Consider the following 27,303-nt stretch of genomic DNA (forward strand, 5'->3'; position numbering starts at 1 on the left):
TTTTAAAATATTAGACACAGCAAATAAAATGTATTAAATTGCTCTCTGTGGGTCCTGATTTCTATTCTGCTGATCCACTTATTGCCTTCTGCTCATAAGAGATCATGTCACAGTTTAGTTTAGTTTTTTAGGATACACATTTAGCTACAGCAGTACTCTCCTCTATTCACACACACATCACTTCATTATATCTCTAAAACAATTATTGGAAATGAAATAAAAGCAGCGTTTTGTTGTCACGGAGGAAAATACATTTTTGAGCACTATCACGTTATAACCTGATAGTTATATTGTACAAACGTGGATAATGATATTGTTCTGAAATTTAAATTATATTATATACATGTCATATTCTCATCCAATCAGAAAGTGGTTAGTATGCTAAGTGCATGCATAGAGAAGGCTACTACAGAGGCTAACAGCCATTGGTCAAGTTTTCTTTCATGCTTGGTCTAAAACATGGAGATACTGAGGTTGCTGCTCATTGTGGATGAAATCATTAATAGTATTTGCACTCTGAGCAGGATCCTATATAGGGTTGCCACACATCCCGTAAAATACGGAATCGTCCCACATTTGGCTGTTAAATATTGTATCCCGTATTGACCTGACACGGGATACAATTTGTTCCGTATTTTTATAAATGTCTGATACACCGGGCTCTCCCTGTATTACAATCCCAGTATCTACGACAGGGCGACGGCGCAGAGATCGTAAACAAAAGAGGGGGTGTCGCAGCGGCGTGTTAGCGAGGCTCAGGAAACAGCCACACAAACCACCGCTACCAAGCATTTTTCTCTCCAACGTGAGGTCTCTCGTTAACAAACTGGAGGAATGGAAGCTGTGGATTGCAACTGACAACCTCATCCGGGAATGCTGCATTCTGTTGATCACGGAGACGTGGTTAAATCCAACCATACCGGACCCGGAAATCGTGCTAGCAGGCTACACAGCACACCGACAGGACCGATCAGCGAGCTCCGGTAAGAAAAGAGGAGGTGGACTATGCGTTTATGTAAATAACAGCTGGTGTACGAACTCCACAGTAGTTGTTAGCCACTGTTCTCCAGGCGTGGAGTTCTTCACAATTAAATGCAGACCCCGATACCTCCCACGTGAGTTTAACGCCATTCTACTCACTGCGGTTTATATAGCACCGGATGCTAACGCTAGCTCGGCCGTGGGACTCCTGCATGATACTATCAGCAACAACCAGAACAAGTACCCCGAGGCTGTTCACATCGTCTCTGGGGACTTTAATCAGCCTGAACACCGGATCGCCACAGGGTTGCGTGCTCAGCCCACTTCTCTACACCCTCTACACTCATGAATTTGTCTCCAACCACCTCAGCAACAAGATCATAAAGTTTGCAGATGACACGACTGTTGTTGGTCTCATCTCAGGCGGGAAGGGGGAGCTGGAGTACAGGGATGAGGTGAAGTGGCTGCCAGAGTGGTGCAAAGTCAATAACCTGCTCCTCAACACCTCCAAAAAAAAGGAGCTGGTGATCAACTTCAGGAAGAACAAAACGGACATCCAGCCTCTCACCATCAGTGGGACCTGTGAGGAGAGGGTCCCAGTGTTCAGGTTTCTGGGCATGGAGTTGGAGGACAAGCTAACCTGGAGCACCAACACCAAGGAGCTGCTGAAGAAGGCACAGCAGAGACTGTACTTTCTGAGAATACTCAAGAAGAACCGTCTCCCCTCAGACCTGCTGCAGGCCTTCTATCACTGCTCCATAGAGAGTGTGCTCACGTACAGTCTGTGTGTCTGGTACGGCAGTAGCACATCCGCGGACAAGAAGGCGCTCCAGAGGGTTGTTAGGGCAGCAGAGAGAACCATAGGCTGCCCCCTCCCCACTATGGAACAGATTTACACTTCCAGGCTCCACAAGAAAGTTTTGGACATTTTAAATGACTCTTCACACCCTGGCCATGGTCTCTTCCAGCTGCTGCCATCAGGCAAGAGATACAGAGCAATAAAAACCAGGACAAATCGCCTAAAAACCAGTTTTTACCCGATGGCAATCATGGCACTAAATTCAAAGGCATAAGAACTTCTGCTCTTGACACCACTTTGTTAAAAATGTAAATTCTGTTGCGACACCTCCAGGCGCTGCAACCATCTTCTGATGTCTATTTATTCTCATTTTGTACTATTTATTTCTTTATCTTTGTATATTAAGTAAATACACATAACCTGCATCTTAACTCGAGTCGAGCAAATCTCAATCTCGTTGTAATCTGTTGATGACAATGACAAATAAATCTTATCTTATCTTATACACACACACCTATCACACACATAGCAGCACAAAGTGTATCAATAGTGACCAAAATAAAACAGAAAATACTATGGTCAGCTAAATTGTCATGGCAGGAACTACACAGGACGCCCCAGGATGCTATGGACCAAAGCTGTTGGCACGGTTGATTGGAGCATGCAGCAGCAGCGGTGAGCTGCTATCAACCCGGATTTAAAAAAAATGTCCTCTAACCGATACTTCAACGTCCTCAGAGGCAAGAACTCTTGCAAAAGTACAGACGTGAGTGGGAAGACGCACATTCCAGGCAGAAGAATGTCAGTGAGGATGAATACAGGCAATTTATGAAAAAATGCATCTGCGATATTCAGTGGCCCACAGTGTGTTGTATGATATCAGGCAGAATGGATCAGGAGAGGAACACTGACCAGACATCAGCGTCTCTTGAGGCTGACATGATAAAGAATATTTTTCTATGATTAAGTTCCCTGTTGTGCTTTTAGTAGACTATTATGGTTTGATTATTGCTTAAGATGTTGAGTTTGAATGGTACGTTTTATCATAATAGTATTAGCCAAAAATAATATAAATGACCCTTTAAATAATAAGTCATACTATTAGATTGATAGTAAATAAATACTGTTCAGAGAAACTATTTATTTGTCCTACATTGAAATAGTTTGTTAGGGCTTTCTGTGTACAAAAATGTCGATATCTTTATACAGTGTTCGGTGATCAATATAATTTCACTATTATTGTATTAATTTGGATAACCTGACTTCCTATCAAGCTATAAGAAGGAAGAAAAACATGCTAACCAATGCGTCAGACACAGACCTGCAGCCCATAGGTGGTTCTCTGACTCAGGAGGCTCTTTGGTTCACTTATGTGTTAGATAATGAAATATTGCCATTTTTACTTCATTCTTTTTTAAGTTCCCCATGAAAAAACACGGACCACACCGTTCACCATGGTTGGTCTAGAACTCCTTATTTGTGTAAATATTTGGGTATTAGTTTTAAAATAACAAAACTTACTTTTGGCTGTCTGACATGAATTTAAAAATATTAAATCATGTGTTGTGAACAATTACTCAGTACTTGAGTACTTTACTTTTTAACAAATACTTTTTGCACTTGCTTATTTAAAGCTTAATCTACTTCTACTTAACATATTGAAGTACTACTCTGATCGTACAATTTTTGGGTCCCCAGTCAATCATGGCAGATGGCCGCTCGTACTGAGCCAGGTTCAGGTTCTGCTGGAGGTTTCTTCCTGTAATGAAAACTTAAGTTTTTTTTTTGTTTGTTTTTTTTTTCATCTTTATTCATTTCATTCAATACAAATAAAAAAAATTTTTAATACAAAGAAAAAAATAAAATAATTTAAAAAAATGAAATGAAAGGTAGCAGAAAGAAGAAAATAATCTTATAATATCTGCCCCTTTTTCTCAACTATGGATCAAAACAACAAAAAAACAAACAAACAAACAAAAAAAAAAAACTAAAATTTTTTTGATTTGTCTTATGTGACAAAAAAAAGAAAACAAAGGAAGAACAAAGAAACAAGGTCAATCATCAATCTCAACTGAACAATACTATACTTTGACTTTATACTATTTCATACTTCTTCAAAAAAACAATCTTTAACATTCTTTTAAACATGTGTAATGATTTAGCATTTTTAACATCGTTTTGCAGGTCGTTCCACAGTTTGACTCCTTGTATCGAAGTACATCGTTCTTTCAAACAGGTTCTGAATTTAGGTTTCTTAAAAATCTGTGTCCCCTTAAGGTTATAACCACTCTCTCTCTTTTCAAAATTTTTTTGGATGTTTAAGGGTAATGTTTTTAGGTGTGCCTTATACATAACCAACAAAATATTATAATCAACTAAATCATTGAATTTCAAAAACCTCAAATTACAAAATAATGTATTTGTTGGATATTTACCATGTTTTCGAGCAATAACTCTTATTGCCCTTTTTTGCAAAACAAAAACAGATTTTATACTAGTATAACATGCCTTTCCCCATACCTCAACACAATAAACCAAGTGTGGAACAATTAGTGCATTATACAACATAAATAGTGCATGATCATTCAGAAAATCCCGTACTTTATAAAGCACTGCAATTGATTTTGCTAATTTTGTTCTTAAATAATTCAAATGGGATTTCCATGATAATTTCTCGTCAATTATCACACCCAAAAATTTCACCTCACTAACTCTACAAATCTCTACACCATCAACTTTAAATGGAGTATTTACAATTCTTTGTCTCCTTGTAAATAACATATAATTTGTTTTGTCCAAATTTAAAGATAATTTATTTAGTTTGAACCATTTATGTATTTGCATAAATTCTATTTTCATTTCTTTTAACATCCCTTTTATATCATTGCCCTGACAAAAAAAAGTGGTATCATCCGCAAATAGAATACATTTGAAAAACCCTGATACATTTACCAAATCATTTACATATAAAATGAACAACTTTGGTCCAAGTACTGAGCCCTGTGGAACTCCACATGTAATTTCACAAAATTCGGATCTAGTATCATGTACTTGTACAAACTGTTTTCTATTCTCCAGGTAGCTCGAAATCCACTGTAATGCCGGCCCTCTAATCCCGTATTTAATAAGTTTTTTGAGTAAAATGCTATGGTCAATCGTGTCGAATGCTTTCTTTAGATCGACATAAATGCTAGCACTATATTGTTTTTGATCAATAGCATTTGTTATATGTTCTATCAGTTCCATAAGGGCCATTGATGTCGAATTTTTGGCTCTAAATCCATATTGACTACTACTTAATATATTATTTTTATCTATAAATGTATCTAATCTATTTACAAATAGTTTCTCCAAAATTTTTGAGAACTGGGGCAACAACGATATCGGTCTGTAATTACTAAACATACATTTCTCACCATTTTTGTAAATGGGAATTACCTTTGCTATTTTCATGGCGTCTGGAAATTTTCCTGATGAAAATCAGGAAAATTTTCATCATTTTGTTTTTAACTTCTCCATAAGTTAAAAACAAAATGCAAATGATTGTCTACTGTTGCTCCATGTTGATCAAAGAATGAATGCTGCAAGTCAATGAATGGAATCTGATGAGTTATATTATCCAATATATTATCCTGTATATCATCCATTTCTATTTCAGTTATTCTTCCAGCCCACTGACTAATCAAAAAAGAGCAGTAGTGATACAAAAACCTCTTCTAATCTGTTTAGATTAGAAGGTCCACCACTCAGCAAACAGCTACGTAGGAAGAGGTGATTAGAAGCAAATTGAAGGGGTCTTCTCACTGCAACAAAGTACCTTTTGTTGCAGTGAGAAGACCTATTGGCCATCCATGTTCTGTGTGACCAACTGTAATTCTGTATCCTTCGCTGTGGCATCTATTTGCTTAAATCTTTCATCTGACACAGGCAACACAGTAGATGCCACATTCACATGACACTGAATATCCTCTTCAGTTGAACTCACAGAAGAATCAGGTGTTTCCCTGGAGTGTAGATCAGTGTAGTCCTCTGCATTTTCATCATCAGCCTCTGAATCCTCAGCATCATATTCAGATTCTTTTTGATGATGGATGATCTGTTCCTACTACAAAAGATGAAAGACCATACACATAGCTGAAACCTTTCTAGTCCATAAGCCAGCCCCAAACATTCTTTTTCTATCTGGGTATGTCCGCATTCAGCTTTTGTCTTCATCCAGCTTTACTTGCCAGAACCTTGTGATGCATCCAACTTGGTGAAATAACTTCCTCCAGCCATCTCACTGATTATTTCCTCTTGAGTGGGTATTTATAATGTTCTCTCATGATGTTCTCATTTAGATCTTTTGGATCCATGCATATTCTTATTTCTCCATTCTTCTTCTTTGTGACCACTATGGAATTAACCCAGTCTGTGGGCTCTTCCACTTTTTGAATGACTCCCAGACTGGTCAATCTGTCCAACTCTTTCTTCAACCCCTCTGGCAGTGGTGCTGGAATGCGACATGCAGCATGCACAACAGGCTGAGCGCCCTCTCTCAACTGAATCTTGTATGTGCAGGGTACAGAACCTAATCCTTGAAAAACATCCTCATAATCCTGAAGCATTGCATCAACTGAGTCAATAGGTTCATTCAGTTCAGTTATATGATAGTCTCTTTTCACCAGTCCAAGTTCTTCACAGGATTTATCAATTAAAAGTGACTCACGATCTTCATTTGCAAATGAGAAGAACATAAGATGTTTTGTCCCTTTAACTGTCACACTCAGCTAACAATGCTCTCAATAAGATGTCCATTATAGCCTTTTAAGCTCAACTTTACTTCTTTTAGGTGAGGTTTTACTAGCATTTCCTTTATGCTTATGAGATTTGCTTTAGCACCTGTGTCCAATCTGAACCTGACTGTAATTCCATTTATCAGTATTTATCATCTCTAGCAATAAATTGCCAGAGATGATAAAGAATTACTTTTTTGACTCATTTTCACAGTTCACAATGCCAATAAAAAATGAGTCACTTAGATCAGTTTCATCTGCTAAGTTTACACAATTCCCCTTCTTTTCTTCTTTCCTCTTCATAAAGCATTGCTTTATAAAATGGCAATTTAAACACTACTTACCATAGGCAGGAAATTGTCTCACTTTAGTAGCTCACAGCGCTTACAGTTGATGACGCCATCCTCCTGCAGCCGCCTTATCTGTTACGTTTCTTCTGGCAAGACACAGCTCTGACTGCCACTGCTCCATCACTGACTTAGTAGTTCCTGACAAAAGTTCAGGAAACGCCCTCACTTGCTGCAGAGACAGCTCACTTGACTGGCACATCTTTGCAGCTGCTTCCAGGGTCAGTTCCACTTCTCTCACCAGTGTTTCTCTGAGCTTTCCATCACTTACACCAAATATAATCTGATCTCTCATCATAGAGTTCTTTAGCAGGCCAAAATTGCATGGCTGAGCTTTCACTTTCAAGTCTCTCAGAAAGTTATCGAGAGGTTCATGCTGGTTCTGCATCTGGGAGCGAGACACATATCTCTGGTAGCATTTATTCTTCTTGGGTGAACAGTGAGCATCATATTTACTCAACACAACACCCAACTTTTCTTTGTCTTCTGGTTCATCCAACACAAATGCGTTGTAGCCTGTGGTTCAACTATAGTCGTCAACATTGCTATATTTCTTGGCTCCGTCTTTGCCTCCAGACCCATTGCGGCGACATATAGTTGGAAGCGTTGTTTGAAGGCATGCCCATTTTCATCCACATTTCCAGTCAGCCTCAAGCTCTCTGGAGGTTTTAGTTCCATGGTCAGCCTCTCAGTTCATTCCTGACACCATGTCTGTGCTTGATAATAACCAGTTGTCTTTTATTGCTCTGACACTTTTATTAAGGTGTCTCTGCTCATAAGTCTGCTCAAAACAGGTCTCTTAAAGGTAGCTCATAGAACTCTTACTCTGTTGTCTATTCTTCAGATTTATTAATTCACATAAAGTCGTGACTGCCACCTAGTGGACATAATTATAATGCATTCAATCGTCACACACTAGATACCCTTCTCTCAACAACTATACTTACATTATGTCACCAACAGAATTGATGACAAGGGACAGGCCTGTCAGAGTCCGACATGTTCCAGAAACAACCTGGAGTTTTTTTTTATTTTGCTTTGGGCAAAAAAGGAGAAGCTGATCGTTAAAAGCCACACAGATCAAACTTAGATATCCATAGATATTCTCTAAATGCATCCTGGGGAACATGTTTCATCTACCATGGTGATGAAACTGCCCTCTCATGAACCTTTGGGTTGTGCCTCCCCCACTGTGAGGGGACATAGCAGAAATATTGTATAACAATATATTTAAAGTAAAATCATGAGATGATAACCCTAACCCTAAACACTTTATGAGGTATAGATTAAGCAAAGTATTGAAAAATATTTCTCACTAATTTTGATCAATGGACATAAGAGCACAGTTGCTGCAGATTTATTGGTTTCACATTCCATGATAGGTATCTCCTGCTTTCCTATATCTCAAAGGTGTTCATTTACATCATGCATCCCCTAATGCATGGTGGACTTCAGTCGAAATACAGAGCGAGTGATGGTTCTGTCCAGACCCAAGCCCAATCTGATAAATTCACTGGAATTGATAGTTTTCATATACTCTCTATCGCATTTTTATGGCGATAAAGAGTAAATGCAGAACCAAGCAGGAAAAAGGGTGGTGTGCTTTGGAGATTACAAGTTATTGAGACAATAGGTTCACTCAGTTGAGCCAATGAAATTGTTTGTTTACCATTCTAGGCCAATGTAGTGAACTTACCAGAGCAGAGCAGAAGAGATAGAGGTAACTTCAGGGCTTGCTCCAAAGTAAGAAAAGGTGATGCTGAAAAACACTGTTATAATGATTAAGGGACAGAGCAATTTACAGTATGGTCAATCTTGAAGGAGACACGTCAAAGCCTGTTAGCTTCACATGCTGCAAAATCGTTGCAATAATTAAAAGTGGACTCATAAAATGCCACTATGACAGGAAGCACATCTCTTTTGAACAATGTTTTCTGCTGAAGTCTGAGCAGAGACATGGGCATGAAACAAACCAAGCAGAACTGTTGGTCCTTCTGTCATCTACTGTAATACACCAAGCAACTAATTAGAGCCAAGAGAACGACTTAGCACTGCTCATCACTCTCATGCTCAATATGCTGATGGCAGATGAGCACTTCTCCTGTAATGGTGAGTTGTTTATCTACCGTCATCAGTGACCATGTATACTAGTCTGCACACTCATGGTGGGCTCTGTTATGAGGAAGAAGCATGGAAGGAGCTGGTTGTAAGCACTTCACACATCAGCCTGACTGACAGCACTAAGACCCTCTTTAAAAAAGATTTTAGAAGAAAATGTCTCTAGGATATTTTAATTGTTTCCTGAAGATTCTGGTCTGTTTTACTTGAAAACAGGTTGGTACAAGGCAAAAAAGGAGAGTGATGTCTGCTTGCACTGCAGTTTTTCTCAAAAAGAGCCACATTTTATTTTGTGTTCTCTATTTTTTAGGTGTTAACTTTTCTATTTGAAGTGTAAGCTTTCAATTCTTTGAGTTGAGCTGCTTCAATTTAAGAGAAAAAAATGGCAATTTTTTTCTCTTAAATACAAAAAATTAAGATAAATTGTATTCTGAGGTTTATGATTTAATCTGAAAGGTCTTAAATTTATTTGTCTGTTGGTCTTACTACTACTTTTATATGTAGTAAGATAAATAGTTGTTTATAAAGTGCTGATTGTTAACAGTGAAAATGTGAACATACCAGTAGACAGTTGGTGTCATAAAACACAAATATTGGACTTTTGTGCAGACCTTGTGCTAGGAGGAAATTTTAGTAACTTCACTGAGTTTTAATTGAATATACCTGATTTAGAATGAGATCTGGTGTCTGGTGAGACTAAAGAAGGACATTAAACACTTTGTCATGTTCAAATATACAATCACTGATTACTCCTCCAAGAAAGTAATCCGGTTACTTTACTAATAACTTTTCAAAAGTAATTAGTTATTTAATTACTTATATATTTTTCAAAAAATTATGCACGACTTGAATACTCAGTATATCTTTCAGCCTAACTATTCTGAAACATCTCTTTTAAGAACTTAATTTCTTTCTAAACCCTTTAACTTTTTATAATAAAATGTATTTTATAAGCTGAAGAAAAACAAGGAAACTGATGTATCTGTATAAGAACATAAAATGTTATGATCTTTCTGCCTTCAGAGAACATCAACATATTCTAATCATTCATGATCCATTTTCATTATTTCTCACTATGTTGCAGTTGGAAAAGTCTTGTTTTGTTTGCATAGAATTAGATTACTGCTGGAGGATCTTGATAGTCAGTTTAATTCCAATTCTTTGATATTTTATCAGTTCAAGCTTATTTCTTTGTCAGTCCAGAGCTGCACTATGTGCTGAGAACAAAAATCAAGGAGCCTTAGGAAATGATAACAGAATCCCCACTATGGTTGAAAGCTATTTCTTGCCACTTTGTTTCCATGGTAATGATGAGAAGCTGGTTGGTGAGGAATGGTGAGTTGGGGGCAGGGGTACCTCTGCAGTTGCCAAATAAGACCTGGGCATTTTAACAATTCATAAGTGTTGAAATCAAACAGAGCTTAAGAGATTCAATAAATCACTCATGTAGTGGGTATGTGTGTGCTTGCATATGATGAAGACAGCAAGTGAGAGAATAAGGTGGAAAAATAGAGTGTGTCAGGGATAATGCTCATATTGGCTGACACAAGGGAAAAAACAGCTTTTAAAGCATTTAGCTTTAATTTCATTCAGGAGTGACATAATTGATTTTAATGAGATGTTTATAGAGTGAAGTGCCGGTGCTGCTGAATCATTTGCAAGTCTGCCTGACGGGTGCTTATGAGACTCACACTGGGGAGAAGCAGAAAGGAATAGAAACCTTTGCTGCCAAAACTCCTCCAGCATACGTGTGCCTAGCTTCTCTGCTCACACCTCTGAATACATTTGGCTGCTGACTTTAATTAAGAGAATATTTAATTCATGAGATACTTTTCTGACTTTGTCTCTGTTCACAAGAAAACCTTTAGAAGAAATGCTGATTTATAAAAATTTCCTAAAAACAGCGATAGAAACTAAGACGGTTCCAGCTGTGTGTAGAGAACTTAAGCTGAAATCACTGGGCGTGGTGCATGAGAAAAACCTGACCATGTATGGTGGCAGATGTCACGGCTTCATTTCCCGCCTGATGACCCTTTCTGCATGTCTTCCTCCTCTCTCATAATGCGCTTTCTAGTCTGACCACTTTCAGAGAAAAGCCACCAGAGCCAATAAAATCTTTTTTAAAAATCTCAAACTGCTAACTTTTCCTGTTTCCAGCATCACTCTGTGAAAGACTGACAGAGTGTCACACAGCTAATAAAAAGGTTCCTGAGAGTCTGTGTGCTTTATTGCACAAAGAATGGATAGCTGTGAACATCAGAGCACTGTTTCTGCTCTGGGCCTCAGCACTGAGAGGCAGCCTGGCGTCATGTCAGGGAGGATCTGAGGGATGATAGCAGAAGCTGTCTTCACCATTTAGAATGTGGCTACTGATGGAACAAAGTTACAGTTTCTTTAACATAAATGGAGCAGTAGCATTTTTTGTATAATTATGACAATGAACAATATTTACACAAATTTAACTACTGGATGAACTTTCCCCCCTAACCTTGTATTACAGCAAGCAACAGATCAGTTAAAAAACACAAAGTCATGCAACACAGAATTAACAATCAAATCATTACATTAAGTCAAGTGCCATTGTTAAATACATAACTGATTACGTTTCAAATACAACTCTAAACAGCTGGGTTTTTAGTCGAGATTTAAAGGAAGTCAGTGTTTCAGCTGTTTTACAGTTTTCGGGAAGTTTGTTCCAGATTTGTGGTGCAGAGAAGCTGAATGCTGCTTCTCCTTTTTTGGTTCTGGTTCTAGGGATGCAGAACACGACATGTTGTAAACATGTAGTCACATGTTGTTGTAACAGCATAGCTGAGACAACATGTATATGTGCATTCTATCCAAGATTAGGACACTCTCGCCTGGTCTGTTCAGTTCCTGTATTATTACTTTGTGCTGGTAATCATGTGGTATTTTCTGATTATTAAAAATTTTGTTCTGCTTTTAGCAAAAGCCAGAGGAAAATACTTCCACTTCAGCATCTTTTAGCACTAATTATTATCACTGCTTTCTGTTCATGCTTTCACACACTGCCACATTTCAGGTTGAATAATGCAAAGTTTTCACACAAGCCCTGTGCATGCATACAAACAGCCTTACTGGTTCTCAGACCTTAGACTGTCTTAGATTCAGGGCTCCAATTGGGAAAAATTGATGATTTGAACTTGTTTCCTTCCAAAAGGACAATGCTTTCTCCTACACCCTGAGGCAATTTATATGCAACATCTGTGGAGAGCTGTGTTGATTGCTTTTCAATCAAGCGAGACAAACACTAATTCGATTTGTTTTATGTATTTATTTATTTATGAGGATCTGTAAAATTATAGGCTTCTTTCGTGAAGCGTGAATGACTGGCAGTTCTCTGATAGCTCGGTTTGGGCCGACTGTTAACTGTCAAGACTTTAGCATATAAATATAACAACACAGATTAAGACAGTGAATTCTGGCAACACACAGAGAGGCTGGAAAGTGTTTGTATCTTTGAATATAAAGTTGTACAGGGGAGCCTTTTTCTTTGTTACAGTAAATAATACTGTTCACACACTGTTATTGACTTTGAGAAAATGTGTTAGTCCAACATTGATTTGTCGCAGCCGTGACCTAAAACGTGAAATATAACCAAAAGCTTAGTTGCCGAAAACATACTCTTGGACTTAGCATCATGGACAAAAATCTATCTAACATACCAGAATGTGAACCCTCATTCATCATTATACAGACCAGATACACTGATTGGTCACCAATTGAAAAACAAAAAACCCTTTTACAACAGCACTACTGTAGGTTTGTTGTCAGGGGTGCCCAAAGTCTGTCCTGGAGGGCCGGCATCCTGCATGTTTTAGTTCTCTCCCTGGTTTAACGCACCTGGATCAAATGATGGCTTGTTAGAAGGCCCAAGAAGAACATTGACATGCTGAAAAGGTTCTTGGAACCACCAGGGAGAGAACTAAAACATGCAGGATGTCGGCCCTCGAGGACCAACTTTGGACACCCCAGCACTAGGTGAATTTCTGACAGCAAAGTGCATCTAGCACTTTAAATTTATAAGAAATCTGAACTTAAACAACAATCCATTCATGAATTAATTAACATCCATAGTCTGGTGTTTATCTCTGTATCTATAGCATTCAGTTGGCGAGAGGCATTCAGGTCACAGTCCATCACACAACAACACAGAGATATAGAGGGCAAACAACAATGCACACACTCATTCATAACTAATGGCAATTTGAAACAACCTATTAACCTATCACACAGATTTGTGGAATGTGGGAGAAAGCCAGAGTAATCCAGTTAGAAACCAGACATCCAGGTGTTGAACATGCTAAAGCCAAATAACTTTTCATGCCTCAGCAAATAGAAGTGCATAATATTACACACAGTAAATAAATTTTTTAAAAAGTGCAGCAAGACCCAATAGCATCAAAACAGTGACTAATGTTAATTATTATTGTTCGCCAGAATAGTGAGATAGAATAGATTAGAACATACTTTATTGATCCCCAAGCGGAAATTGCTTATTTGTTGACAAGTGTTACATATTAGCAAATGCAAATATAATTGTAATCAATAAAAAATTACAACCACAAACATGAATACATTTCATTGGGATTTAATGGGAAAGATCAACACAAATTTTCTTTATAATTTCCTATAAAGAAAATTATAGGATGACTGAAGAAAGTTTATTCAGCTAATTTCTGAATAAACCATGTCAAACAGTAAAAATAGAATAAAGAGCCCTTTTGCAATATTAAAAGGAACAGTATGCTATTGAACTGCACACTAATGGTTCTTTTATGAACCTGAAGAGTTGAGGAGAGGCTGTGAACAAAGTCTATGCGTTCATCTAATCAGTGGTCCAGAGTCAGTCCTCAATGTCCAGTATCCAGCATCTTTTAGTTTTTTCCCTGGTTCGACACAGCTGAATAAAGTGATGGTTAATTTGCAGATCGTCTTTGGAAATATGACAAGCTGAGGAGACAGTTGGACTGTTTGAATCAGCGATGATGGAGAAGAGGCATTTAAAACTAGCATCATTCAACCCCTTAGGAAGGGAGCTGGACTCCCATGGACTAAAATGTGATGATGGTTATCAAAACAAAGAGAAGCAACAAAGAACATATTTTTGGTATTCAATTTTAATAATAAAGCTGAGAGTATTCACAGTTTTTCCTCTTCAATTAAGCAGAGTAAGTCACAGTAGCACAAAGGTTTTAAACATGGAGCTCCCAACATTTTAATTGGTAGTTGGTGTCCATGAGTTTCCACTTAACCTCCAGTGCTGTCCTTATACCCAACAAATACTTAGCACCAGATTATTGGGGATAGCGTATATGACTGTCTGGAGGAAAAAAAACACTATCACTAGCATAGCACTGGAACTGTTTGATACAAAAAATAAGGCCTTGGGATCTTTACTAAAAATAACTAAATAATTACAAAAATATCTGGCTGTTTGTAAGGAAATACTGAGAAATGAGTGAAAACCTGTCAAACAGTGCTGTACACTACTTGTGTGTTTTCTTTTCCTAACAAAGTCATTACTGTGCTGAAACACATTCAATTAAATTATTACTATAGGACCATCATTGCAACAGATTTGTGACCTTCTCCATGTAAAGACAGTGCCATGTGAGTGTTGAAGTAAAGTCTTTGATTTAGATATGAAGCTACTAACATTTTCTTGTCTGTGCACAGATTTCATGCCAGCTGCCTTACTCATCTGCTTAGAGCTATGCTCTGTGGTGATGACCTTCTGTTTCCCCCGTGTCTTGGTTTGTAGACGGATGCCGCGCTGATGTACGACGCCGTGCATGTGGTGGCCGTGGCTGTGCAGCAGTCTCAGCAGATCACTGTCAGTTCATTACAGTGCAACCGACACAAGCCTTGGCGCTTTGGAGCGCGCTTCATGGCCCTCATCAAAGAGGTAGATCCTAGTCTACCTGTTCTCCATTCAACTACAATCCTCTGTATACTCAGCACCATCACACAGAAAACACATTCTCTCAGATTGTGATTGTGAAGATTGGAATGTAAATCAGGATGACCAAGTGAAGATGGGAAATAAAAATATTTGACTTGTGTTTATATGGAAATTCATATATTCAATTTGGCCAAACAAGATATCTTTTTTTCTGAAAAGGCAAGACTTAAACTGTAGTATTTACTGCTTTATAACATCTGGTCCATCTGGAACACAAAGTATTGAAATGCACACACAAAATGACAACTAGAAGAGCACAAAATGAGATTAAGTCATGTTAGTCGCAGTTTCCTCTCATCCAGAACTCAACTTCTTCCCACAATACTTTCCCATTTACTCTGGTATTTTTATTTTTGTGTAAAGACCATAGTGATAAAGGCAATTATCACTAATACATTAACATTTTAATGTCTTTTAATTGTGCGACGTAAATATATCCAACTTTTATACAAGATACTTTAAGTGAATAAGTTAATGCAGGAATTCAGAAGAGCTACAAAAAACAGAATAATCTGTAGTTTCCACTGATTGGTTGAAAGGTAATACAAAGAAACACTGTTCTACAAACTAAATTGTTTACTGAAAAAGGAATCGATTAAGGCCAATGCTTATACTTGCCTACTCTATTCAATCCATAAATCTATGGTAAATGGTCTGTACTTGATAAAGCACTTGTATAGTGCTTTATCAAGTGCATTCACACACTGACGGTGGTAAACTATTGAATAGTAGCCACAGCTGCCCTGGGCAATCTGACAGAGGGAAGGCTGCTGTGCACCAGCAAGTAAAGGTGGTGACTATCTTGCCCAAGGACTCAGAGGTAGACAGAGTGAGAATCAAACCAGCAACCCTCCAAATTTGAGAAAATTTATCTCCAAGTGAAACACAACATACAGTAGATTAAATACCCACAAGCTTGAAAGCTTTTATTTCTATTAATGTTTTTTTTTCTTTTTACTTGCAGTTAATGCATTACTTTTAAAATTAGAATACTACACCAGACCAATAAAAAACATCTTTAATACAAAAATGTTGACTAAATGAAAAGTATTTTTTATACTTGCTTAAAGGTTGTCAAAACAAGAAGACTTGAGACTGGAACTGCTGCTAAAGGTGGATCAACAAAGTATTAAGCAAAGACTGAATACTTGCATATGTAAGGACACTCAGTGGAGACCCGGAAATTCAACCACAGACAGGAGTACGTAAAGGGAAAAAAACAGTTTATTTTCAGATTCTGGTTGCTGCTCAGGATGGGGTCAGCAGACAGCACTGAGAAGAGAGGGGAGAAGGCTGATGATGCACAGATAAAGAAGGGGTATCTTAGAAATGTTCAGCTTAACTGAGCTGTAGAGCAGTGGACGGGTGGAGCAGAGGAACCAAGGGTTTGACGACAAGGAGGTGCAGCAGGTAATCAGTTTGAACAAGCTTCTGTGGAAGCAATAAAGATCTCCACAAGGAGATCCAAAAGGCAACATCCAGGGACTTTGACAATAATCAGGCTGAGATCATACACAGGAGGTCAGAGAGAGCAAACTTAGCTGGAAGGGCAGGCAATACACGGTGGTCGTGAGGCAAAGCTTGGGTCAGGGTCCAGAAATCCAGAACAGAAGGGATCCGAGAAGGGCTTGGCAGAAGGGGTAAATCCGTAGACAGAAAAGGGTCGTAGAGACACTGAACGCTTGGAAGGAAACGCTCTACTGGCTCATTTCTGTTGATAATCTGGCAAGGAGGCAGAGGCTGAGAGGTGTTTAAGTAGGGCAGGGCCCAGGTGGAACAGGTAAGCAATGAGGCATGGCAGGTGAGCTGAATGAGCGCTTAAACACAGCATGGACAGGACAAAACATGAATCATAACATAAGCATAATTTCCTGGTTCGGTATTTAAAATAAAACTATTTTCTTTCATTTCATTTTGCTGTAGGTAACCAGGAAAACCCAGAGTGGAGTTGTAGTAGTACGAATATTCTTATCAAGTGAAATAGATTCTTTAATCAATAGAAAAGCTTGTTGTACAGGAAATGTGGGGGGATCCAAATGAATATTTTTCAAATGTGAACGGCACCTAAAAATGAGGACTTTCTGCACTGGAAAGTCCTCCTCTGAATAGCTTCACAAAGACCAAATAAAGGATACAGAGAAAAAGCATCCAATTTCTTCAAAATTAGATGTTTTGGTTTGATCATAAAATGATTTTCCTCAAAGATGTAAAAAATTAAATAAACTACCCACTATCATAAATGCTTGATTGCCATTGCTCCTTTTAAGCTACTTTTTTCAAATGATAAATGAAATCACCATTTTAACGACTGTCATGTTAGGTTCTAGTCTCCTTACCCACATACAGAACACAATCAGGAGAACAGATAATCAAATAAAGTTTATTTTAACTATGATGAAAAGTGAGATTGTGTGGTTCTTGTCCTTGTGGTTGGCAACCGGGGTCATCTGTACTCTGAAGAACAGTGAGAGAGATGGTGAGTTTGAGGTTTGTCGAACAATGGAGCTTCAGGGAAAAGTGGACTGATCTTACCTAATATGATGACGAGCTTCCACTAGGGGGGAAAGTTAATGTGGTCTCCGGGGTTATGGTCTCTTTGTAGGGGTCCTTGTGATGATCCAGGTTCAGACGGACAGAGTTCTTTGGTGGTAGATGGTAGAGCAGGGGTGCCCAAAGTCGGTCCTCAAGGGCCGACATCCTGCACATTTTAGTTCTCTCCCTGGTGGTAGTAACAACCTTTTCAGCATGTCAGTGTTCTTCTTAGACCTTCTAATGAGCCATCATTTGATCCAGGTGCGTTAAACCAGGGTGAGAACTAAAACATGCAGGATGTTGGCCCTCCAGGACCCACTTTGGGCACCCCTGTGGTAGAGGCTGCAGGGGAGGGTGGACAGGTAAATTCAGGTGAGGAGGAACGAGGAGCGATCCAACTGCCAGCTGAGAATCCAGGAACTGTTAATGATTCATCTGCAGAGGCGAAAACAGACTCGGGCAACCAATGGGTAGCAATCCACAGCATCATGAGGGGGAAATCCAGAAAGCCAGGACCTCAGACTTCACAGGGGTTTAATCCAAGGCGTCACAAGAAAACACCTGAGGGAGAGGCAACAGGACTATATTACTAGAAGTAATTTCAGAAAAACACAGAGCAAGCTCAGAGGGGCACAGAGTACCATAACTGGCAAACACTCAGGTGTTGACGTGCTGGCAGCCTGCTCCTCATATACTCCTGGATGATTAGGTGATAGATCACAGGTGCGCTGACATCGGTCAGCAGGCACACCCTCCAAAGTAGTGCAGCCTCTAGGCACCATTTAGTGGATGAAGATTGAAGCAACAGAAAATCCCCAACACACAGCCAAACCCCGGTTTCCAACAGAAACTGCATTTTATATTTACACAAGCTTTTGTCTGATATTAAAATGAGCTTTTGTCAGACTTACTAGTTTCAAATAATAAACAAATGAAAACAGAACAAACATGTGAATAAAGCAAATGCTTTAAAACCATCTAATATGATCCCAAATATGGAAAATTTAAATATCTAAAATGAGACAGAAAAACATGCAATAGACTGGCAACATGTTCAGGGTGACTCCCCCCGCCCCTCGCCCATTGACCACTGGAGATAGGCACCGACACCCATTTGCAACCCCACTAGGGATAAGAGTGAAAGATAATGAATGGCTGGATTTTGAAAAGCAAAGATAATTGTGTTAGAGTGACTTACAGTGAATGTTTTTTAGTACATAATACAGATTTACAATAATCTTCACTGACGTAAAACATCCTCAGATATGCCACAAAACTTCTGTAAATGAAGAGGCACTCAGACACAGAGCCACCCACTGTAGTGTCAGAAAGGTTTTGAGTAGCTCACAGAGGAACTTCCAGATCTGTTGCTCCCACTCGCTGATTCAAAGATGGACCCTGCAGTGCATTTCTCCCTGTTTGGAGAAACTGTGATGATTTGCCAAGCCATTTCTGTTGTGAGTCACTTTCATGCTAGAATGTATTCTATCATGGCTCTAAATATCTGTAAAGATAGGGTAATTGCTTTCCCACTGTTACAAACAGACTTGGAGTCTGTTTAGACACCCTGAAACAGAAAAGACTGTACGCAAACAGAGAAAAGGAAGATTTCTTGGATGTTTCTTTCAAGGCTGACATCAAACCAATAGCAGAGGGGCAGACTTGATGTTGCTGGGTTGTTGTCTTCTCTGATGATCTGTTTCTTACTCCTTCTGTCTTCAGGCACACTGGGATGGCTTAACGGGAAGAATCTCTTTCAACAGGACCAATGGCCTGAGAACAGACTTCGACCTTGATGTTATTAGTCTCAAAGAAGAGGGTCTTGAGAAGGTTATGTATTTTCTGATTTGTTTGTGTGTAAATCTTCAGTCTTCAAATACATAATTAATATGAATTGGGCAAAGAAAAAACAGTCAATCTGTGTACCAGAGTGGGTGTAATTAGTCAATGATCAGTGTGAACATTGTGTGTGTATGTGACCTGAACTCAGAAATGTGCTCAGTCTCTACATAAAAATTCTAGCTAAAACACATGCTAATCATCTCATCTCACAAAACCTCTTAAGCTTTTAGTGACATCAGAGATCATTTGGTCTATTGGTCTTTACACCTCAACAAACTAATCCATTTCTCATGGCAAAATAGTGCCTGATTGTGAAATTGAAGGAAGATAATACATGTTTTTTTCCAGAACTGTTACAAATAAAAATATGAATGCATGTCTATTTGACCCAATTTACCCCTAAACAGAATAAAATGTATTTATTGTTAAATAAACTAAAACCCCTTCTTTCCTATGTGAAATTAAACCCGTGTCTTTGAACTTTGTGAGTTAAAGTATTCACATTAATGTGAAAATCTGGTGGGATGGCACTATAGAATGTTTTTATACACACTGGAAAAAAGTGGAATAGCGCTGTTATTCACATAATAAACTATTCTGAGTTAATACTTTAATACCAGACATTCTAATTGGGTTAGACCAACACTTGAACAAAAGTTGAGTTAACTTAAGTAAACTAAAACTGTCCAGACATTGTAGTTTGTTCATGAAAAAAATTATTGCTTTTCAAAAACTATATGTGACATATAGTACTCTATTTTTTTTAAACTTCCATAATTATTGATGTTGTTCAAGGAATGAAATGAGGGTTAAACACTTTAAAGTTAGAGTGAATGTACACTGCAAACCACTTTTCTCTACATTTTTTTTGTATTTATATTTTCAGACATCTTGTTGCTTTCTGTGCTTTATAAAAGAAAGATGCACAAAACAGAAAAAAATCAAATATAAAGAATGTTTAATTCATAAACATAAAATGTGTAACTAAAAAGCTAAAATCAAACTAGTAGGAGAAGAAAATGAAAGGAACAAATAACAGACATAGAACAGCAACAATAATAATAAATTCAGCTTTTATCAGTGACGGCTACGAGAGGGATCCAGAGTGTATCTGGTTTGTAATGATTATGATTCATCTCTGCAATTTTTTTGGCACTTTATTTGCTTTGGGGGATGGTGTGTAACTAGCCAACAGGTGAGCGTCTGTGTGACGATTTAAATTTCTCTGTATGTATTTTGGTTAATTTAGTCGCCTTGTTGTTTTGCCCTTGATTGTATCCAGCTGTCTCTTGTCCCTTCATTATCCCCTGTGGATTTAATCTTACCTGTGTCATCAGCTCCCTGTTGGATCCTTAGCCATTGTTTAGTCATTCCGAGTCTGTCGTTCTCTGGTGTCTTATCCTGTTGGTCCTTGCTCTGCCAACTGGTTTTTGGACATTATTAAACACAATTTCTCACCTTACCTTGGGTCTTACTGCATTTATTCTCATCATATTAACAACTTCATGACAGCCTAGTGTTATTCCTGTGAAGAAAAGTTTGACTTTCTGACAGCATGGTCATCTTATCAGCTTGTTCAATATCATGCAATTCCTGTGATTATGCAGCCATTAAAATTTAATGATAAGGTCACTCATAAGCTGCAAGCCACACATAAAATGTACAAACCATGGTTAAAACATATTTGATAAGTTGACTTAGAGTTAACTCAAAAAACATCTATGGACCAATGTTGACCTGGTCCCTGAGCTAATTGTAATTGCTGCATCCTAGTTATACATGTTTTAATATTTGACAAATGACTGACAACTTCAAATTGAATTCCTTGAGACCACTACCTACAATTCAGCATGTTACAGTAACTATGACAGTGTTTCCAGCATAATCTTTGTGTTGAACTTTAGCTGCTAAAGAGTTCCAACAGCATGGTAAGATGGAAAGATCTTTTGCAAAATCATATTCAAAACTACATTATCTAATAATCCACTTCTCTAGTGTATCTCTTAAGTTGGGACCTTGAGCTGTGAGGTGTTGCTAGGAAGGCTCCACAGACCCAGGTTTTGGTTAGGTACCAGTGTTTCCTGGGTTATCCTTTCTTCACTGCACCTTTGTATTGTTCTGACAATTTTGATTGCAGACTTTCATGAGGGATATTACTCTGTATGGCTAATGCAGTGATTTGTAGTTTGTAACAAGTATCTCAATCTGTTCCTGCCTTTGTTGCTGTGGCATTACCAGCTTATTGTTCTCCATGAACAATAAGCAACAGAGTCATGAGCAATGACTGATGCTATTACATGAAAGGTCAGAGCAGACCCCACCTGCTGAAGATGCTGGGGTCTTTTGGAGTGCAGGAGGCATGTGGTGGCATCAGCCACCATAGAGCAGCTCCAACATACAATAAGAAAGCAGTTTGAGCTCATTAAGGCTGATTAACTTCTGCACCTTACTTTATTTCTTTCCTCGCCAGGATAAGTTGCCTACTCCTTTGTTTAGATTGGAATAAGCAGACTGGCATAGCTTTATATCACACATTTTCATTTAGTTTTCTCCATTCTGTATGTATAGTAGGCTTATAAAAACACACCACCAAAGCCAGAGGCCAACCTGATCATCATCCATATAATTGTGGCCCGACCCAGTCCAAATTTCATGTCGGGCTCAGGCTATAGATCGAAACTCCAATATGTCATTTTCTCAACTATATTGGTGTTCTCAGAAGGAGAGAAGCAGCCTCAGAATGGAGCAACTACATTGTTCAGCACTCAGAGATGTACAATATTATGAGCAAGAGAAGAACCAACTAATGTTGCTGATACAAATAATGTTCACTCATGGAACTGCAAGCACTTTCAACTTCATTATTCTCACTGGTGCATTCCTCTCAGCATCTTCTGACCTTTGGTCTATGTAGTGTGTGTTCTGGCACCTCCATGAATAATTTACTCCATTAATAAAAACTCATTCAAAAGCCCTCCAGTCTCATGAAACTTGAATTAAAGGGTTGATTTGCAATTCCAAAGACTATCTCAAGCACTCACTCAGATTATCATAGGTGCCTTGAGGAGTGTGTGGCTGCTGAGATTTGGAGTGTCCGTGGTCCCCTCTAGTGATGCTTAGGGTTGAGAAGCTGGATAGTAAGCAAAGGATGGTGTTAAAGAGACCTGCCTTTACAACCTAAAGTAAGAGTTGAAACATGAAAAGCCTTGAGGCATAATCTAATCTTTGCTGTCCTCTTCCACTTTGCTTCTCTGCTGTGTACGTTCCTCCCTCCCTTTTTCAGCTCCCACTGGTCAGCACCTCAAAAGGCCATGAGGCAGATCAGAATCTTAGATCAGCTGTAACATTGGTCCCTGTGGGTGTCAAGAAGAAAGCAGCCATGAAAGGGTTGAGGGGTCAGATTGCTGTCAACTGTTTCCTCAGGATGCCGTACAGATAATCTTTGTGTTGAACTGAAAAGGAAAGATGGTAAAGTTACCAGCACATCAGTAGTCGTATAATCTGTAAGGCAAACTTACAAAAACTGGAATTAGTTTTATCTTTCATTCTATGCCTATTTTCTAAGTAAACAAAGAAATAGTTGCATTGAATAAAAATTTACATAACAGTTTCAGTAAAATTTAAAGGTGCACATTTTCCACTGATGTACTATACTATATTTTGTACAGTCTAACAACATACTGCTGTTAGGCCTGAATTTTCCCACTGTGGGGACAGTGTTTCTGTTTCTGTTCTCTTAACGTTATTTCTGTATGTTTGTATGTTTCTTACGCATTTCTATTTTAATGTAAAGCACTTTGGTTACCTTCACGGTTTTTGAAATGTGCTATAGAAATAAAGTGGATTGATTATTTTATGCTCGGCTGAATGTCAAACATAAAATATTTTTTACTTGATGCACTGCTTTCATTTTGGGAAAAAAAGCTTTTGAATCTTACGGTTAAAGTGAAAGTCAAGGCGATACGTTTCAAAATGGGTTACTGATTATAATTAAGCCTTTCTGCATAAGATACTTCATGCTGGGACAATGTTATTTTCTTTTACAGATTGGTACCTGGGATCCAGCAAGTGGCCTCAATATGACTGACAATCAGAAGGGAAAGACAACTAATGTCTCAGATTCATTGTCCAATCGATCCCTTATTGTCTCTTCCATACTGGTAAATATATTTTTTCCTATTTTCTTAAACTTTATTTTATTTATTTGTATTTGATAACAACACAGTCTAGTTCTGTTTATTCTAAAAATGTGTAGGAAAAAAATTAAAGACACAAAGCAGATTACATAGGGTTGAGTTTGCAACTATTCATCATACTGAGCATGCATGCAGTAAAAAGAAAGAAAGGAAATGGTTCATTTTAATAATAAAAAGCCTCCATCTGAGCCAGGACCTGGCTCAACATAAACGGCCATATGCCTTGGCTGACTGGGTGTTTGAGAAGACACAAAAAGACACACATTAACTGATCCAGGAGTACTTTCTGTTATAAAGATAGAAACATTCATACACTGATATACACATCAGTGGGAAACTGAATGCGGTTTCACAGGAAATTGGACTTCAGCCATTGTCTTTCCAATTGCAAAATTACTACTCTTTGAGTTACAGTTGCTGCCTGCTGTTACAGTAAACATTGGCTGGCTAAGCTATGTGTTCCTGCAGATGGTTCTAGAATACATAAGGTTGTTGCATTAAATTGTATAATTTTATACATTAAAATTACTACAGCATTAATGTAAATTGTAAGCATTAAGTAAATGAAGTTATTAATAAAAACAAATTTGAATAGTTATGGTGATCCTAGTCCCAGTAAACTCTTTGCTTGGAAATGTAAAGATGTTAGAGTGCAGGCTCCCAGTTACAGCAATTTTGAAAATTAAATTTTTAATGGACCTGACCCAGAATTTTGTCAACACCATCAGCCAAAAACTAATTTGAGATTATTTTTAATGAATCTATATTTTTACTCAGTTTTACAGACAAATGCTTCTCAAGAAACAAAAGAAATATTATTTAAAATAAAAACCTCATACATTAGTGTCCATCTGACAGAGTTGACAGAGAACTGACAGTGGTGACGAACCAGTGAGTAAAATGAAAACATTGAACTTAGAATGACAACTAGGTACAGTTGTCATTCTTGTTGAAATAAATGTCTTGGTCTCAAGACCACTTTTTGATGGCCTCGGTCTCGTCTCGGACTCGGCTGCATTTGGTCACGGTCTCGGGCATTGAGGACTCTGGATTTTATTTCTAGATCAGTCAACACCACAACTGTGGAAATGTCACTAAATTGCCAGCATATTGTCCAGTTTATTTGCTAAGCTTTGTTGTGTTTCTGTTTCTGATGTCACACATCGCCTCCTCTTTAACTCACACGCGGCACTCTGAGACAGTGTGCAGTGGTTTTCTCTGAGCAGCAGATGTCTGTCTTATCGTTAGTACCGGTATCCCGCTATATGAGTCATAAGAAATACGATGGCGACATGGAAATTAATCAGCACTTCACGTTCACATATGGTGGTACGACGTCTAACTTTTATCGTCACTTAGAAAATAAGCTCAAAAAAAGTCAGCTCTGTGGACGGAACAACACAAGGACAAATTGCATCTGCAATGAAAAATTGTCGTCACTCACTTCGCTGACTTATTATGTGGAGGTGTTGACTTACGTGTCGCATATATGGGACAACGCTGTGACCAGTCTGCAATATGTGATATTCACATATTGCAGAATGATCCACATTCTGCCATATGCTGATATTGCATAATGCAATATCTGCACAAGAACAGAAGAGCACACAGAACATGGTCATTGCTCTTTGATTGTTTTCGTCACCTGTCATGTGGCAGACATTACAGTACTATGCTGCCTGGTTTCATGCAGCGGGAGAGAGGGTGAGAACAGTCACGGTGCCTTCTGCTTGGTTACTTCTTGCTTGTTGCTCCTTGGGCAGTGTTCATAGTTGAGTGTTGTTTACCATTAAAGCATTACCTTAATTGCCATGTTTAATGGTGCACAGTGGTGGTTTCTGACAGGGCATTATCTTTTTAGGGATATCATGAGACCTCTGCGGATTGTGGTACAGAGATGGAAGCAAAGTAGAATGAAAAGTTTGAATTGATAATGATATTGGTTACATTTGTTTCAGCTCTAAGTATTTAATATCTAGGTGTTTTTATGGGAATGTGAATCTGTCAGATCAATTTAAGATGCAATTTTGATCATGTTTCACATTTTATTGTGTCATGTAACGCGGGGCGCCGGTCTTGGTCTTGACTCTGTTTCGACTTCTCTAGGTCTTGGTCTCGGACCCTAAAAGTTTTGGTCTTGTCTCAGTCTCGATGCACTTTGGTCTTGATCTTGACTTGGTCTTGGGTTAGGTGGTCTTGACTACAACACTAATGTATGCAACTTTGATTTGCAATTGTCCATGAAACAACAACCAGTGTTGTCAGTAGTGTCATAGTTTTTCCCCTTTCAGTCATCTAGGTTTAAAAAACTCATTGAGATTAAAAATCTAATTTACAAACGTTTCATGAGATAGACAGCAGGAGAACAAGAGAAGAACCAAATAGCTATAGTGCTGAACAACATATCTGTAATGACTCACTAGAGGGACCCAGAAAATCAGCCACGACACAGGAGTGAGCAGAAAACTCCGATTTATTAAAACACTGCTCAGAGCAGGCACACTGAATCGTCAGCTGCAGCACTGCTAGGAGGGGCGGAGAGGAGAGATCGGTGACTGTTGAAATATTACCGAAGGAATTAGTTAGTGTGTGAGGAGAGAAAACTAACCTGGCCGGGCGATCAGGTACTGAAGTGATCCCTAACCCTAACCCTGGTCAGATGCACGATGAGGCAGAGAGCAGAGTAGGTATCCGTGGGAGTGGGCATGAGAGGAATATCCAGAACAGGTGTGGGTCGCAGATGGGCAATCAGAGACAATCCGACAAGGGCAAGGCAAAAGGGCAAATCCAGGGAATAAGAGCGTGGTTGCAATGATGAGGGTGAGATGGGAGTGCTGGAAAACTGCTAGCTGAAAGTGTTCGATAGTCTGGCAGCCTGGTTGTGACTGTGAGAGGCTTAAGAAGGGAAACAATCAGGGAGCAATTGGAATAACGAATAATGGAAATGAGGGACATGACATGGATCGACTCAAAACAAAAGACACAGAGCACCATGTGAACATCACAATATCACAATAATAACATCACAATAATTTATAATCTAACAATTCAAAGCAACACTTATATGTTATGGGCATCAAACCATTGGTGTCCAGCCCCACTCTGCAAGGCCCGGTGTCCTGCTAGTTTTAGAGTCTTTGTTTCATCACAGCTGATTCTAGCAGCCCAAATACATCCTCATCGTGTCAAAGTTCTGCAGAGTTTCTGCTAATGACCCATCACTTGATTCAGGTGCATTGCACCAGGGAAAGATGCAAGGCGAACACCAGACCTTGAAGACTGACCTTAGACTCCATGGGTTAAACAAGTGGTCTCAAATGGCATTCCTCAAGGGCTGGCGTCCTGCAACTTCTACATGTGTCTCAGTTTCACCATGTAATGCCAATGTGTAGGCCATGGGACACATGTAAAAATGTAAAAGTTGCAGGACTTTGGCTCTCGAGGAATGTGGTCTGAGACCACTGGGTCAAACACACACACTGGCAAAAATACACACTCCTTTAAGCCTGTTCTATTCTGCTGTGGTAAAAAGAGTGTGGCAACACTAGATGGAACCCAAGATTATTATGCAACTTTAAGCTTTGGACCCAAAAATAAGTAGCTCAACAATGCCACTCTGGGAATTTCACCCAGGAAATATTACCTTCTTTTTAAGGCACACAGGTTCAATTATGCAAGGAATTGAGCCATCTGAGTTTCAAATTTACAAAAACTATTTATTAAATTC

At 38.6% G+C, this 27,303-nt stretch overlaps 1 protein-coding gene across 5 annotated transcripts in view; it reads left to right on the top strand.

Moving 5' to 3' along the window:
* The window catches only part of grik2 (glutamate receptor, ionotropic, kainate 2), a 445,844-nt gene that overhangs the window by 270,334 nt on the left and 148,207 nt on the right, over positions 1-27,303 (top strand). For all 5 annotated transcript variants that reach the window (XM_032558115.1, XM_032558116.1, XM_032558118.1 and 2 more), the window contains 3 exons: positions 14,806-14,949; positions 19,261-19,368; positions 23,427-23,540. In XM_032558115.1, coding sequence (XP_032414006.1) covers positions 14,806-14,949; positions 19,261-19,368; positions 23,427-23,540 — 366 coding nt within the window. The remainder of the gene's footprint in view (positions 1-14,805; positions 14,950-19,260; positions 19,369-23,426; positions 23,541-27,303) is intronic.

Source organism: Xiphophorus hellerii, chromosome 3 (assembly GCF_003331165.1).
Source record: "Xiphophorus hellerii strain 12219 chromosome 3, Xiphophorus_hellerii-4.1, whole genome shotgun sequence".
Lineage (NCBI taxonomy): Eukaryota > Metazoa > Chordata > Actinopteri > Cyprinodontiformes > Poeciliidae > Xiphophorus > Xiphophorus hellerii.